This window comes from Phascolarctos cinereus, unplaced genomic scaffold, assembly GCF_003287225.1.
Source record: "Phascolarctos cinereus isolate Bilbo 61053 unplaced genomic scaffold, phaCin_HiC Scaffold_1;HRSCAF=81, whole genome shotgun sequence".
In the NCBI taxonomy this organism is placed as follows: domain Eukaryota; kingdom Metazoa; phylum Chordata; class Mammalia; order Diprotodontia; family Phascolarctidae; genus Phascolarctos; species Phascolarctos cinereus.
In genome coordinates, this window is record NW_027555514.1 from 270,595,469 (window position 1) to 270,611,787 (window position 16,319).

General features: G+C 41.3%; 1 protein-coding gene across 1 annotated transcript in view; it reads right to left on the reverse strand.

Annotated features, from left to right (window-relative positions):
- Positions 1–15,521, reverse strand: part of LOC110205633 (sodium-coupled monocarboxylate transporter 1-like) — a 36,245-nt gene extending 20,724 nt beyond the window's left edge. The window contains exons 1-6 of the mRNA XM_078146781.1: positions 14,310–15,521; positions 13,242–13,307; positions 10,094–10,145; positions 6,014–6,081; positions 4,492–4,646; positions 1,617–1,757 (exon numbers count right to left, since the gene is read on the reverse strand). Of these exons, the coding sequence (XP_078002907.1) occupies positions 1,617–1,757; positions 4,492–4,646; positions 6,014–6,081; positions 10,094–10,145; positions 13,242–13,307; positions 14,310–14,657 (830 nt within the window). The 5' untranslated portion in view covers positions 14,658–15,521. The remainder of the gene's footprint in view (positions 1–1,616; positions 1,758–4,491; positions 4,647–6,013; positions 6,082–10,093; positions 10,146–13,241; positions 13,308–14,309) is intronic.
- Between the last annotated feature and the right edge of the window lie 798 nt (positions 15,522–16,319).

Here is a 16,319-nt window from a genome sequence, read left to right on the forward strand (position 1 = left end):
TTCCAAGCTGGTCCCTTTTCCATCTTTCCAGACTCATTTACCCCTTCCCTTCCCTAACTCTACTCTCCAGACAAACTGGCCATATCTCTCTTTCTCACACACACTGCTCCATCTCTTATCTCACTGGTTGGCTTCCATGTTCCGAATGCACTCACTGCTCTTCTCAGATGCAAACTAAGAGTTAAGTGACCTGTGCCATAGTGCATAGAATGCTGGGCTAGAGTCAGGAAGATTCATGCCTCTTCGAATCTTTTCCTGCAACATGTAAACCAAGTACTACCTTTCCTGATCCCTTCAGAAAGCTGGTGACCCCCCTCCCAAACTACATTAAATTAACTACCTTAGTGTTATATTGTATTTATTTGGAAAGCACTCATATAGGTGCATGTTATTTCAAAACTCCTTGAGAATGGGGACTGTCATTTTTTATGTTCGTCATGACATCACCTAGTATGGTACCTGGGTCATGATTTCGTTGTTGAGTCATTTCAGTCATGTCTGACTCCTGGTGACCCTATTTGGGGTTTTCTTGGCAAAGATACTGAAGCAGTTGGCCTTTTCCTTCTCCAGTTCATTTTACAGATGAGGAAACTGAGGCAAACTAAGAGTTAAGTGACCTGCCCAGGGTCACCCAGCTCATAAGTGTCTAAGGTCAGGGTTGAACTCAGGAAAATGAGTCTATGTAACTCCAGGCCTGGCTGGGGCTCTATCCATGCCACCTAGCTGTTCCAGCTCATGGTGATGTGTTCTTTGTCCTTCATTCTCAAAGATGACCATGACATCAGGAAGGTGATGTCGTGACCTGCAAGTGAACTGTATTTAAGTGAGGCAGGGCTGTGCAAAGTCACCAGCCTCACTCTCTCCTCTGGAGCTATCTAGGTCCAGTGGCAAGACACTTGATTGACTTGTTGGGAGAACTGTGCTTGTACCCCATCTCTGACACTTACTACCTGGGTGACCCTGGGCAAATCCCTCAACCTTTCTCAGCCTCAGTTCTTCATTTGTAAAACATGGACTGTACCTGTAACTATGTCTTTGCCTTCCTGAGACAAAGAGTTGCTTAAGGACTTGAGAGCTACATACAGCCTTGAGGTCACATGTAGCCCTCTAGGTCCTCAAGTGTGGCCCTTTGACTGAATCCAAACTTTGCAGAAGAAATCCCCATAATAAAAGGATTTGCTCCGTAAAACTTGAACTCTGTTGAAAGGCTGCACCCAAAGACATAGAAGGCCACGGGTTCCCCATCCCTGGGATGATCTACCCAGTATATGTTAGAAGTTGTCTTACAGCCAGTATAGGTCAGAAGCAAGACACAAACAATTTTCTCTAAGCACTAGACCATCCTGTCTCTCATCAATATAAAGTATAAATTGCAGTATAAATTATTATACAGATGAGTACCCTTGAAGGTATAAATTACTGTTATTAATATATTATTGTATAAATTACTATATTAAAGGATTATACAAAATATGTGTATTCTATAAAATATACATCACATATATATCATATTATACTGAAAGGATTAAATAAAAATTATTCTCTAAAATGTCTTTCATAAAAAACAAAGGACATTTAAGAGTGTTGATACATAAACAATACTACATAGCTCTTACATTTTCGCATGGAAACGGCTTTTGCAGGCATTGTACCTCTGCACTTGAGCTGGACTGATGCCAAAGACGGTGAGCCATGTGATGGACCCACCAATGATGATGGTCCAGAAGGTGTATCTTTGAAGAGGATTGGGATTGAAGCTGAACAGCAAATAGAGGAACCAAGTAGACTGTCAGAAAGAAATGAACACTGCCCAAAGAGTTCACATTAAAGTCAATGAAATAAAAAGTTTTCCCATTGAAATTAAGAGACACAAGGGTAAGGACCCCGGTGTTTATCGCTGAATAGTCATAACTGTCAATTACCCTCTGTTTCCCTCTCTATAAAATAAGGGGTTTGGCCTAGAAGAGGCTATGGGTGACAGTGTAAAGAGCATTGAAACCTGAATTTGAATCCTGGTTCCACCATTTACTTCCTGTGGGATGTGGGACAAGTTACTAACTCTCTGGGCCTCAGTTTCCTTATCTGTCAAATGATGGGATCGTACTATGATCCTCTTGCTAGATAATGTCTCAAGATACCTCCAGTTCCAACATGCTGTAATTCTAATCATTTATGTATTTGCTCGTCGACTCTAAGAAGGATTTTACTATACATTTACTATACATCAGAATTTCTTTGGGTTTCTCTTTAGGTCTTCAGAATTTCCACTTGTGGGGGGCAGCTAGGTGGCACAGTGCATAGAGCACTGGCCCTGGAGTCAGGAGGACCTGAGTTCAAATCCGGCCTAAGACACATAATGCTCACTAGCTGTGTGACCCTGGGCAAGTCACCTAACCCCGTCACCTAGCCAAAAAAAAGAATTTCCCCTTAGGATATCCTATCCCTCCTGTGCTAAATTCCCCTGAAGCTTCTGAACTCTACTCCCCCAGAACCTAAAATATATGTCAGACTATGTAAGTCCAGCCTTCTTGTACCTTTATGACAAATTCAAAGGTAATCTGGTCACTTTCTCCCCAACTGTTCCATCATTCTCTCCTGCCTCTGGATTTAGTTCTGCCTTGTTGGTGACAATCAGACCCAAAATGAATTTTGTGGGTTCTTCTATCTCTTTGAAGAAAGAGATCATTTTTTAAAAAAATGCTAAATACTTTTTTCACTTTCTTTATTTTTCTTGCTTTTTTTGGAACATGGCTAGTATAAAAATGTTTTGTATAACTTCACATGTATAATCAGTATCAAATAGCTTGCCTTCTCAATGGGTGGGGGAGGAGCTGGAGGGAGGGAAAGAATTTGAAACTCAGAAAAAAATTTTTTAATGATGTTAAAAATAAATAATGGAAAGAAGGAAGGAAGGAAGAAAGGAAGGAAGGAAGGAGAGAGAGAGAAAGAAAGAAAGAAAGAAAGAAAGAAAGAAAGAAAGAAAGAAAGAAAGAAAGAAAGAAAGAAAGAAAGAAAGAAAGAAAGAAAACATGTTGAGCAAAAAGTAAATGTTTTAGAGGCAGCTAGATGGCACAGTGGGTAGAGCACCAGCCCTAGAGTGAGGAAGACCTGAGTTCAAATCTGTCCTCAGAGACTTACTATCTGTGTGACTCTGGGCAAGTCATTTAACTCCAATTGACTCCCCAACCAAAACAACAAAAAGTGAATGCATCATGTTGACCATGCTTGTGCCCTAAGAAGACAGATTCATCTTCCTCCCTTCTTTGCAGAAGCAAGAGACTGTAGATGTGGAACATTACATATAATGTCAGATTTGGTTGATATGCTGGTTAGGTTTTTTTTCCACTATATAGTATTGTCTAATTACCCAAAGAAATAAAAAGTGACTTTTCAGAGAATCAGCTAGGGAAAAAATTAATTATACACAAAAGTTTTCATAGATCAGAGATTTAAAGGTTGGAAAGATCCTTAGAAGTAATCCTTTCCACCTCCCTTATTTTACAGTCAGGACTCTAAGGCCCAGGGAAATTAAGCTACCATTCTCAAACCAGAGGAGTAAACAAGCAGCAAAGCGGGGCTTTCAGAAAGGGTATCTTCAAGAACAGCTATGTCAAACACATTTCTCTTATATTTCAGGTCTATAAATGTTACCAACACATAATCTCACTTGATTCTCATAATTATTCTGAGATACATACTTCTAGTTGAGACTTGTGATTTCTTCAGTGTAAGGAAGTCCCAACATTGAAATACTCTCCACTGATACTGACTGGCAACTCATCTGTAAATCATAATCTTAGGGAGTTGCCTGGGCCATGGGGAAGTTAAATTATTTCCCCAGGGTCACACAGCTAGCATGGGTCAGAGGCAGAATTTGAACCCAGATGTTCATACCTCCAAGGCCAACCCCATAATTGCTACATTTTGTTGCCTCTTGCAAGATACTAATGGTGTCATCCTCATCTTTGGGAAAATTAAGGATGAAAGAAGTCAAGTGACTAGCCCATGGTCACACAGCAAACAAATGTCAGAAATGGTTTTTGAACTTAAGTCTGTCCTGATTCCAAGGGTGACTTTCTTTCCCCTACACTATTCCACACTGAAATATGTGGTCCAAAGTATGTCATCTAATTCCTAGAAGCTTATTTGTCATTTTCTACTTTTATAGAGAATGCCTCCCCCATTAGAATATAAACTCCTTATTTAAGGGCAACCTCTTTTAGTCATTTCATATCTTTGTTTCCCCTGTGCAAAGCCCAAGACTTGGCACAATAGATGCTTCATAAGGGCTTACTGTTGGATTGCATGCCATCCTTGACTCTGTGTTTAAATTCTACTATCCGGGGGGGGGGATGGAGCCAAGATGGCGGAGTAAATTCTACTATCCCATCCTTGCTGTTGTTTACAAATTCTACTGCATCTTTATTGAAGATTTATCCTGAAAATACACAGAAACACGTATGCATTCCCAGTGGACAAATGGAAACTTACTCCCAGAAGTTCAATCTTCCTCCATGATAGGAATCATTTAGGATATTGCTGATTCCACCTTGAACCACAGTACCCTGTATGATCACAGAAAAAAATCCAGCCATCTTGATTCCAACTTGGAAAACATGTATCCAGACAACAGCTTTGAATCCACCCTTTGGGGGAAAGAATAATATTTTGTGTTATATCACATAGCATATTATATGTATAATACAGTCCAATATTACATATAACACATGTAACACACAAATGTGTTTATAGATATATGTGATATCACATATACATGTCTATGTGACATTATATCACACAATGTAATGTCCTATCTACTTATAAATATCTTTGATTATATGCCACATGTGTTATATCTAATATTATACATATAATATTATTATAATATGTGCAATGTGTAAATATTATATATGATGTATTATAGCATACATAATAGTATGCTGTATTATGTTATGCTATGTATCATATAGGATTACATGTAATTTGTAGCATATTGTCTTATATTGTAATAACATCATATAAATATGCCCTAATATATGTATTCTGTATAATATAGCATATTATCTAATTTTATACAACATAATAACAATATTGTTTCCTTCCTGGAGTCAGGAAGACCTGAGTTCAAATCTGTTATATTAATAATATTGTTGATTTACATCACATATTAACATTCTCATCACAGGAGCATAGATCTGAGCTGAAAGGAAAATTCTGAAGTCACTCATTCTAGAAATGATGAAACTGAGGCCCAGGGAAGTTATACAGCCTTCCTAAGGTCATACAGGTGGTAAGTAGCCGAGCAAAGATTTTTACCCATGTCCTCTGAGTCCAGAGTGAGGGGGAATCCCATATAACTCTAATTCTTACTAGGGAAAAAATCCAGCATTCTCTCAAGTCTGTGTATAGAAACTTGTAAGTACTTATATCCAGGATTCCTTTTCCCATCGAAAAGAATGGGAATGCTCTCTTCCCACTAGGCATCACCCAAAGTAAACAGAAGAACCAACCTGAGGAAGGAAGATAAGCTGTTTTCCACTACAATATTTCCCTATGGACACCTTCCAGGTTTAGTTAGAGAAGTACAAAACATGGTACTTGCCCAGGACACCTTCAAATGTTACCAAGTTAGTGAGAGTACAGTTATCCCTTCCACATTATGGGGGTTAGGGGAGCAGCGCCCCCATGATCAGGAAATTTACATAAAATTTTTTGGCCCTCTCTTTGTACCAGAGACGAAGTCTGAATTATTATGGTTTAAAAGATAAAATATGTTGATATTATACAATACTACATATATATTTTATGCATTTCTGAGTTTTAAACTTTTTGTGTGTTACCTGCTGGCCGTCACCTGTTGTCTGTGGGTTCTGCAAAATTCCCCCCAAATTCCCAATTAATTTCTTATGCCAACCCACAATATATCGAAACTGCAATAGGGAAAGTCGTGATGTGGAAGGAATAACTGTTTAAGTAATCAGCGAGGCCCTGTGGAAATGGGTGATGGTCATACCATTGAGCTGTAGAAGGTACAGATTACTCCTGTGGTAATGATTGTGCCCCACAAATTGAGACCTGTGGCTGCAGAAAAAAAGCAAGAATAAATGCATCCCCATGAAATCTGTACGTTCCAACTCCTCAAAAATGACATTCCTGACTTCTTCACAAAACAAATGCAGCTTCAGTGGAAAGAGCTTTTAATTTGGATTCAGATGGCTTGGATTCAAATCATGGTTCCACTGCCTGGGGCCTCTGGGAGTATGGCCAAGTCAACTGTAATTTCTTTGGGACGCTCTTCTCTCCTTTGTAAAATGAAGGGGTTCGATTAGAAGACCTTCAAGATTATAACATTGACAACTTGAAAGGACCTGAGAGATCATCTTATCCAAGACCTGAATTTTACAGAAGAGAAAACTGAGACTCGGAAAGGTAAAGTGACTTGCCCACAAGGTCAGATAGTTGGAAATATTTATCAGAGTTGGGATTTGAACCCAGTTTCTTTGACTCCCATGCTTTTTGCAATGTGCCATCTCTAAAATCCCATCCTGAAATCCGATGATCCTGAGCATGAGACAGACTTTGTCCTAATTCTCTAAAAGTCTCTTATCTAAAATAATAATTCAGTTACCTCCTCTGTATGATGATGGAGTTGGGATAAATGGGCTCTAAGCTTTCTGCCTCCTTTACCAATCATATCATCCCACACATTCTCTTTTTTATGTCTGGAATCATCTAAGACTACAGAAGGAGATTATGTTCAGTGAAGCCATCATTTGACATCAAGCCCTTCTGGCAACCACTCATGCATCCATCCCTAGTACTCCAATCCCCTAGTCCTTTTGATAGAATCGAGGCAGAAATCTTGACTATGTTGTTACCTCCAATCAGAGGGCAGATTCTTATCACCTTTCTTGTGGAATAAAATGCTACTAGAAAGCTTCCACTCCCTTGGAACGTATTTAAATAAAGTATTAAAAATAGTTTCTAAAAATGTATCATCCCCCAAGTCCCCACCAAAGAGCATTTCAACCTTTACCCCTCCACCTTTGATTTTGCCCTCCCCCACCTGGGAAAGGAAGGAGGCATGAGGGGCAGCAGCTGACAGCGTGGGCACCACTGGCAATGGGCTTGGGCTCTGGGGCAACTTTTGCCTGGAAGCATCACCCAGGTTCAGCATATCCTGCTTAAGGTAGAGAAGCTGGCCTCTGAACTTGGGTAAGCATGCTCTTCTTAAAATTTTAGTTTTAACTGTTAATGATGAGACGTTGACTCTCTGTGCAAAGTAACTTAGAAACGCATTTGACAAAACTGAAGTCACCTGATTGGTAATGGGTTTGTTTTAGAAAAGTTTAAAATTGGTGAACTTTCTGTATCAGTTATGTCAAGCAACTTTTCATAATTTGGTTACCACTAAAATAGTTTGCCTATTGTTGATTATTGTTTTAATGTGTAAACTAGCTGAAAAGCTTGTTTGGGTTATGTATGGCTTGCTGAGAATTTGCAAGTAATAGAAATCTCTAATGATTAGCTTTTTACACCAGGACAAATTTAATTTTGAGATGCAAATCCTGGAAAAGTTTTTCCTAACCTGTGATTAGTAAAACTTGCTGTGTGAGGTAAAAGCTCACAGGATTTTATTTTGAGTTGCCTGATGGGTCATAATCCATCGATAATCAATAATCCACCATCTGAGAGAAATGCTATAAGCTACTCAGAGAAAGTGATACTGGTGGGAAGTCAGCATTGGGAAAAGCTGAGAGGACAATTTTAGCCTCAGTCTAAGACGGGATCCTCCTGGCTCCATTTCCCCATTATGTTCCTGTGAAAAGGAATGTTACCCATCTGGCTATTCCTGAGTCTGGCTATGAGATGGCTTTGATGGTTGTGTGGTTGGAAAACTGAGTTTTCCAAACAGAGCTAAGGATGTTTTATCCTGTCATTTGAAACCTGCAGTCTTTTCTGTCAGATTTGTGTCTTCCAGACTATAGGCCATTCACCTACAGTTGGTAGCAAACAGCAGGTACCAGCCAATGTCTATTGTTCCTTGGATGCAGCCCGTGCTCAGTTCCAGTCAATCTCCTCTTTGGGACTTCGAGACAGGGAAAGCTCTATGCCCTTTGCCAGCAGGAAGCAGTTTCAGAAGACGAGACTTTGCCCCTTACCCCAAAAGAATTTGGGTCCCATTTGTTTGAGGGGGGAATGATGAGGATGGGATCTAGACCCCAAAAAGGAAAGACCCTGGACTTTCCCACATGGCCAAATCTCTGGCATTCTCCTGAGGCTATAATTCTGAACCTCCCTGTGGCCCCAGGCCACTTCCCACCCTTAATCCCATCTAGGCTCCATTCTCCCCTGGCCACCCCAGGGGTTCTATTACCTCCAAGACTACTTGGCCACACCTAGATCCCTCCCATAGTCTTTCTGTATGTAAGGTCCATCTTGTCTCCATTAAGATGCTGATATTCTTAAAATCTAGCCACTGATCAGATTCTTATAATCTAGCAACTGCTTACTTATGTTCAGACTCCTTAAGAGTCTGCCCAATATGATGAATGTTCTAATAAACCTTGTCTTTGACTGAAAAAAAAAAGAAAGAAAAAAGAAAGGAACTAGACTCTTAGCCTTCCTAAGTCACAAGGTATAAAAGTGTTTTTCTGTAGCCAAAATTCACCTTTCATAATCTCCCACCAAACCCTCTTAGCCCCCTAATTCAGTGAGTTGGGTAATAATGAGAAAAGAGACCACATATCTTAACAAATCAAAGTTAGTGCTCTTAGAATTAGATTTAAACTAAAATTAAACCTAAATTAAACCATTACTTCTAATGACTAGAGATTCATGAAAAGTGAAATTAAGTCACTATTGTCACTTCCTAACAATGTTACAGAGTATTCCAAGCATTCTATATAGAATGGCATTTTTAGATACACAAAATTCCATTCTTAGTGAATCCAAAGTACTTCTGAAACATCTAATGAATAGTATTATTATGTCTATTATAAAAATCAGGAAATTTCAAGGTCATTTCTAGCAGTGATTCCAACATGTTCTATCAATGCCAAGTGATGAACATCACTGTATCTATTACTGAGATCAGCCCAGAGACAAAGGCTTTGTTTTATTATTCAGCAAAGAGCAGAATGGTAGTGTTTCAAATATGAAGTCCACTAGCTTGTTTTATTTCAGAATTTATTTTCATGAGATTCTTAAATATATGATCTTTTAGATTCTTCTGCAAAATGGGAGTGGGGTTGTGTACTAGATGACCTTTGATGTCTCTTCCAGCTTCAAATGTATTATCTTAGGATCTAGGGCCAGTATAGCCTCTTTGAGCCTCAATTTACTCATCTTTAAAATGGGGAGATTAGATGAAGTATAAATCTATCATTCTATGACCCTGTAATCTCAAAGGACATTTTACCCCCAGGACCAGTCATTTTGTTGTACCCTGAATTATCTCTTCCCTCTGAAAGTTCAATCTTCATCCCTGAATGTAACCTTTGGAAGTACCCTCTCCCCCTCTGGCCCCTCCTTCCAGTTGGCTGGTTTCTCCCAGTGCCCCCATTTTAAGGAAGAGAAAACTCAAGCCATTCATCCTTTTTGTCCTATGCAGGCAGTACTCCAGACTCTCCTCCAGGAATTTCTCTACAATATTCTCACTCCAGGGGCAGCTGGGTGGTGCCATAGTGTCAGGCCTGGAGTCAGGAAGACTCATCTTCCTGAGTTCAAATCCAACCTCAGACACTAACTAGTTGGGTGACCATGGGCAAGTCACTTAACCCTGTTTGCCTCTGCTCCTTCATCTATAAAATAAGCTGGAGAAGGAAATGGCAAGCCACTCCAGTATCTTTGCCGAGAAAACCCCAAGTGTGGTCATGAAGGGTTGGCCATGACTGAACAACAATAAAGGTTCTTTCTAGTACCACATCTATGAGATTTTGATCTTTTTTCTGGGATCCTATAAACCCATGAAGGTCACCAAAAGCTCGCTTCCATCACGGTGCTATATTAGCCCATCCCCCCAACCCCAAGAGATAATTGGACTTATCCAAAAATGACCACGAATAACACTGTTTACAGTGCAAAGATTTACCTTGATTCATAGCAAGTGCCGGAGCATAAATGACAACTCCCATGTACAGAACCTAGAAAAGAAAAATGAGGGCATGAAATGTGAACATAAAATTATCAAATACAAAAGAACTTTTTAATGACAATCCACTTAGCATTCAAATCCCCCAGTCTCTCTCTTCCTACTATTGCACTATATTTTGGATGGGGAGCGAAGAGTTCCATCTCTTCCCAATCCTTCATGTTCTCTGGCATATCTGGTTCTATTTCCAGTACAACTGGGGTCCCTGCATAAACCCAATAATTCATCTGTGTGTTTGATGGATTTTATATTTAATAATAATAATAGGTAACATTTAAAAAGAACTTTAAGGTTTGCAAAATGCCATACCTATCTATCCCATTTAATTCTCACTATAAGCCTTTAAAGTATAGGCAATTATCATCCCCATTTTACAGATGAGGGCAGCTAGGTGGTGCAGTGGATAGAGCGCTGGGCCTGGAGTTGGGAGGACTGGAGTTCAAATCAGACATTTACTGTGTGACCCCAGGCAACCTTGTTTGCCTATAAACAGCTCTGTAAAATGAGCTGGAGAAGAAAATGGCAAACTGCTCCAGTATCTTTGCCAAGAAAATCCTAAATGGGGTCACATGACTGAGCAATGACATTAATAAGACCTTTTCCACCCTCAGTCACTGGAGGTCTTCAATCACTGGAGGTCTTCAGTCACTGGAGGTCTTCAATCACTGGAGGTCTTCAATCACTGGAGGTCTTCACTTGCGGAGACCAGATAAGGGAGGATATTGTAAAGGAGACGTCTCATTGGACTAGATGGCCACCTAAAGTTCTTCCAGCTCTAGAACGCTGTGTTCCAATGCTCTTCTCTTTTTATTTTTTTTGATTTTGTAGGACTTCTTATACATATTTCTGGAGAATCTTCATGTTTCTCTTTAGGTCAACATAATTTGCAGTTATTAGAGTAAATCATAAAGATTTTTTAAAAATTCTTAAAGCATCTAGGTATCATGGTGGATAGAGCACTGAGACTGGAGTCAGGAAGACCTAAGTTCAAATCCAACCTCAGAGACTTACTAGGTGTGTGACCTTGGGCAAGTCACTTAACCGTTGTCTGCCTCAGTTTCCTCAACTGTAAAATGAGGATAATAATAGTACCTACCTTCCAAAGTTATTGTGACAATAAAAATGAGACAGCACAGTGCCTGGCACTTAATAAACACTTAGTCCCTTCTTCTATGTCTTTCCTTTTTGACACTCAGTTCTCACCCTCTCATTCCAACAGAGCTCAGAGCACTGCTCTGGAGACCTGAGGTTCAAAACCCAATTCTGGTCACTAACTCTCTGAGCATCAGCTTCCTCATCTGTAAAATGGGGGTAACAATAAAGGGGTCAATGGGGACAATGACAGTGATAAGACTAATTCTTTAAAGTGAGAGACAACTTGGGAAGCAGCACAGTGTCACATAGAAGAGTACTGGGTTTAGAGAGTGTGGTCCTGAGTTCAAATCCTAACTTTGGGCACATTATTAAGTCTCTTTGAAACTGTTTCATTAAGTGTATAGTGAAAAGGTTGGGGGGCAGCTAGGTGGCACAGTGGATAGAGCACCAGCCCTGAAGTCAGGAGGATCTGAGCTCAAATCTGGCCTCAGACCAAACACTTGATACTTACTAGCTGTGTGACCCTGGGCAAGTCATTTAACCCCAATCGCCTTAAAAAAAAAGGTTGGACTAACTGACCTTTAAAGTCATTTGCAGCTCTAAAATTTAGGATTCTATAATTTTTCTGCAGTACAAAAGAGTCAGGAAGATGTGAGTTCAAATTATGACTCTGACAGTAGCCGTGGGAGCTAGCTACTTAACATCTCCATGCCTAGTGTGAAAATATATTTTGCATGATTTCACATATATAATTGATATATTGCTTATCTCCTCAATGGGTGTGGAAGGGACTGGAAACAGGGAGAGAATTTGGAACTCAAAACTTATGAAAATTAATATTAAAACAAATTTTTAAAAATAAACATTCTCATACCTCAGGCAACTCCTTGAAGTCAAAGGACCTGAGTTCAGATTCTAACACATTAATTTACTACTGGTATGGCCTTGGGCAAGTTGCTTAGCCTTTCTGAGTCTCAGTTTCCCAATCTGTAAAATGATGAGCTAGATGGTCTCAAATGTTCCTTCTAGCTCAAAATCTATAATCATATTGTGATGCTTAAGGCTTATTTTTGAAGCCACAATTGCCAACTGAATCAGGGGATAGGGCCTGTTCCCACAATTGGAGTCCCCCATTCAGAAGACCAGATCCCCTGTACACTCACAGCCTCCCTATATTTACCATCCTTTGTATAGTTATAGCCTATGTGTCTTCATAGGGTAGTTAGGAGGAAAATCCTTTGTAAGCTCTAGGGAGGTAGGAGTTATTAGTACTTACTGAGCATTTTGGGGGGGGGGGTTTGAGGCAGTAGGGGATAGGTGACCTGCCCAGAGTCACACAGCTAGGAAGTGTCATGGATCTGAGGCTGGATTTGAACTAAGTCCTCCTGACTCCAGGGTCGGTGCTTTATCCACTTTGCCACCTAGCCGTGCCTTTACTGAGCATTTTCTTTTTTTTTTCTTTCTTTCTTTCTGTTTTTTTTTGTGAGGCAATTGGGGTTAAGTGACTTGGCCAGAGTCACACAGCTGGTGAGTGTTATGTGTCTGATTCTGGATTTGAACTCAGGTCCTCCTGACTCCAGGTCCAGTGCTCTATCCACTGCACCACCTAGCCACCCCTTTACTGAGTTTTCAATGAATACCTTTGTCATCTGAATTACATTTGTGGAGTCATCATGTTTAATTTAGAAAATTAAAAATTAATAGCTATTGCCCAAAGCAAGTAAATTGTGCAGCTTGTGCAGATGAGAAATTCAATTTATTCTAAGTCATCCTGTCATTTCAGGAAGCTAAGCTCCCAGGATCTCTACCCTCAGGACTCTGCAATGGCGAAAACTGGTTCATCCTCTTCCTGCTTCCAGCTCTCTCCTTTTAATTCCTCCATTTTTCACTTACACATTCTTGATAAACAAAGCGGCCAGTTACTAGAAACACTGCCAAAACGTTTTAGACAACAAAAGCGGGTGGGGTCGGGACACACTGGAGAACCACTTACCGTTTGAAGGATAAACAGAGCGGTTCCACAGAGGCGGATGCGTTTGTTAAAACGAAGCTCTAGATACTTTCAAAGATCAAAATGAGGGTAGAATGGTTAGTATATATGACCCACCCTACCCACATTATTACAGATCTGGAGCTGGAAGGGACCCCAGAGGTCGAGTCTAACCTTGTCATTTTAAAATTTGGAAACTGAGGCTCAGAGAAATTCAGTGACTCATCCAAGGTCACACACTAGTGGCAGAGCCAGGATTCTTTTGATCGACCAGTCCTTCTTCTGGCTCCGCAGTCAGATAGTTGCCTCACATTCCCCCAGGCATCAACAGTGTCTACCAAGAGGCCCATCCTTCACTCTGCTGGAACATTCTCTTAGATGCTCAGGCAAACCTGTCTAAACTTGTAGAAAAGACTCGGGCTACAACATAGCAACCACTTGGGGAATGATCAAAATTCTCCAGCTCATTTTAAAAAAAAATACTACTATTCAATTCAAAGAATTCCAACAAGTATTTAATGTTAAGCTTCTACTCTGTGCAAGGTTTTATACAAGATGCTGGGAGGACAAAGATAAGAATGAAAACAGTTTCTGCCTTTAAAGGAACTGAACAGGGCAGCTAGATGGGACAGTGGCTAGAGCACCGTCATGGAAGTCAGTAGGACCTGCATTCAAATCCAACCTCCCACACGTACTAGCTGTGTGACTCCAGGCAAGTCACTTACCCCCTCCAAAAGGAACTTAACATTCTGCAGAAGAATCCAACAATTACTTGTTTGTTTACCTAGAGAGAAGCCAGCAGGAATGCGCAAAGCAAAGCGCTCTAGATTTGGAATCTTAGGCCTTATGCTTGGACCTGGACTCTGCCTTTGGGTGACCTAGTCAAGTCACTTAACCTTTTCTAGAGCAGTTTCCTCGCGTGTGCCTTGAAGAGAGTTGGACTCTGGGTCTCTGTTAGAGGGATACCCTCTAATACCACTTCCTGCTCTAAATCTAAAAATTCAGTTTGATAAAATTTCTTCCCCACTTTCCTTAAACCCCGAAAGGCGGCGGGCAGTGATACCTCCTTACCTCGTAGGTGCTGGTAATTCCCAGTTTGTAGAAGACTGGAAGGAAGACTTCCGAGGTGATGACGACCATGATGATATAGGAGAACCCATACATGGAGAATATGGCCCCGAAGCGATAGATCTCGGAGGGGATACCCAAGATTGTGATGGCGGACATGAAACTGGAAGTGAGGGACAGTGCCACGGGGAGCGCCGTCATCTTCCGGCCGCCCATCAGAAAGTCCTTCTGGGTCTGGCCGCCACGGCAGAAGGCATAATAAACGCCTATGGCTGCGGAGATGGACAGCATTCCCGCGAACACCAAGTAGTCCCACACCACGAAGGTCCTGGTTAGCTGCTGTGCGCCCATGGCTGCACTGCGCAAACTTTCTTCTCCCCAAACACCGTCGAGGGGAGCTGCCTGCTTAGGGCGCTGCTTTGCTCCGGGGACTGTGGCTGTCCGTGCCAGGCAGGGCTGGAGTCCTGACCTCCCGTCGGACTGTCTCTGCCAGACCGGTCACTCCAAGTTATCTCAGGCTCCAGGAGCGCCGCGCTTGGGACTGCCCCAAGCCCCGAGGGCAGATGTTGGATAGCGCGGGCTCTGCTTGGGGGTTGGGATGAGTGTTGCTGAGGCTCCTGCTGAATCATGGAGGGGAGCGATCCTCTCTGAAAGACGCCTGGAAGGGGAGAAACCTGTAAGAGCGCGGAGCGGGGAGGAGACCGGGGTCTGTGCTAAATTGCTAGGATCTCTAGCTCAGCTGAGGCGGCCTTCTCTGATTTGCTTGCTTTGCAAGTTGACGGAGGTGGGAGATGGGAGCAGCCTGAGACTTGAATGGCCAAAGTCAGCTTGGTGGCCAGGGTAAGGAGTCGAGCGTATTTGAACCCTGACCCAGCACAAAGTTTTGGCCACCCCAATAGGGAAGGACCATGCAAATGTAAAAGAGAGGGAGAGCCCAGGGAAGGTGGGTCCAAATCTTATCTCTGTAATTCCCTGCTTTATAGGAAGATAAACCCCACTTAGCTCTCCCAAATCATGGCTATAATCCCCAGTTCAGGGGTGCTGCTTAGCCTCAATTTACCCTTGAATAATGTGCATCTCAAATACAATTAAATTGACCAAGAAATCAGGTTACACACAACTTGTCGGAAACTCATCCAGTCTTGAGTGAGGTTAAATCCTATCTGACAAACTTTAAATTCTGGGCATTATGACTGAGATCCTACTGGGTGTCTCTGGAACAGCGACTTGGGAATATCCCCGTCAGACAAACTTAGGAAACAGAAAGTAGAGGGAATTTCAGAGGGCTCTTGTGCAACAGGCTGGAAAAAACACCGTTTTTCCAGGACAGAACTTTTCCAATCACAGGAAGGTAATTTAGGACAATTATGAGGCACCACTTCACGAACTTTAACCTGGGGTTAGGGAGTAGGAAGAAGGGGACAGAGACGATAAAGATAAACCCAACACTGATAGGGTTTGAAGAAAAACAATTCCACTCATTCCTGGCTCCTGGCAGTGCTGTCAGGAGCATTCTTTCTGGAAGGCAATCTGGCCTAGGAATCAAGATCAAGCCCTGTAATAATCATACCCTATGACTTGGAATTCCCCAGTTGGGGAATATTCCCCAAGAGAATAAGGTAACTGGCTTTTGTACTGTCTTGCTGGCCTGTCTTTGCTTTCCACAATGCTGCACTTTGCAAGCTCTTAATAAATGTTCTTTCATTCATTCATATTGTTCATTTAAAATCACAAAATCTTTTATATGCATCATCTCATTCCACTCTGGAAACAGCCTTGTGGGATAGGTGAGCACTTTGGGTATTATCATCCCATTTTACAGACAATCATAGAGTTTTAGCAGAATAACAATAACTAAAATTTAAATAGCACATTAAGGTTTGCAAAGTGCTTTACAAATATCTCATTTGATTATCACACAATGCTGGGAGGTAGGTACTATTATTATCCTTATTTTACAGATAAGAAAACTGAGGCTTGGAGAGGTTAAGTGACTTTCCTAGAGTCACACAA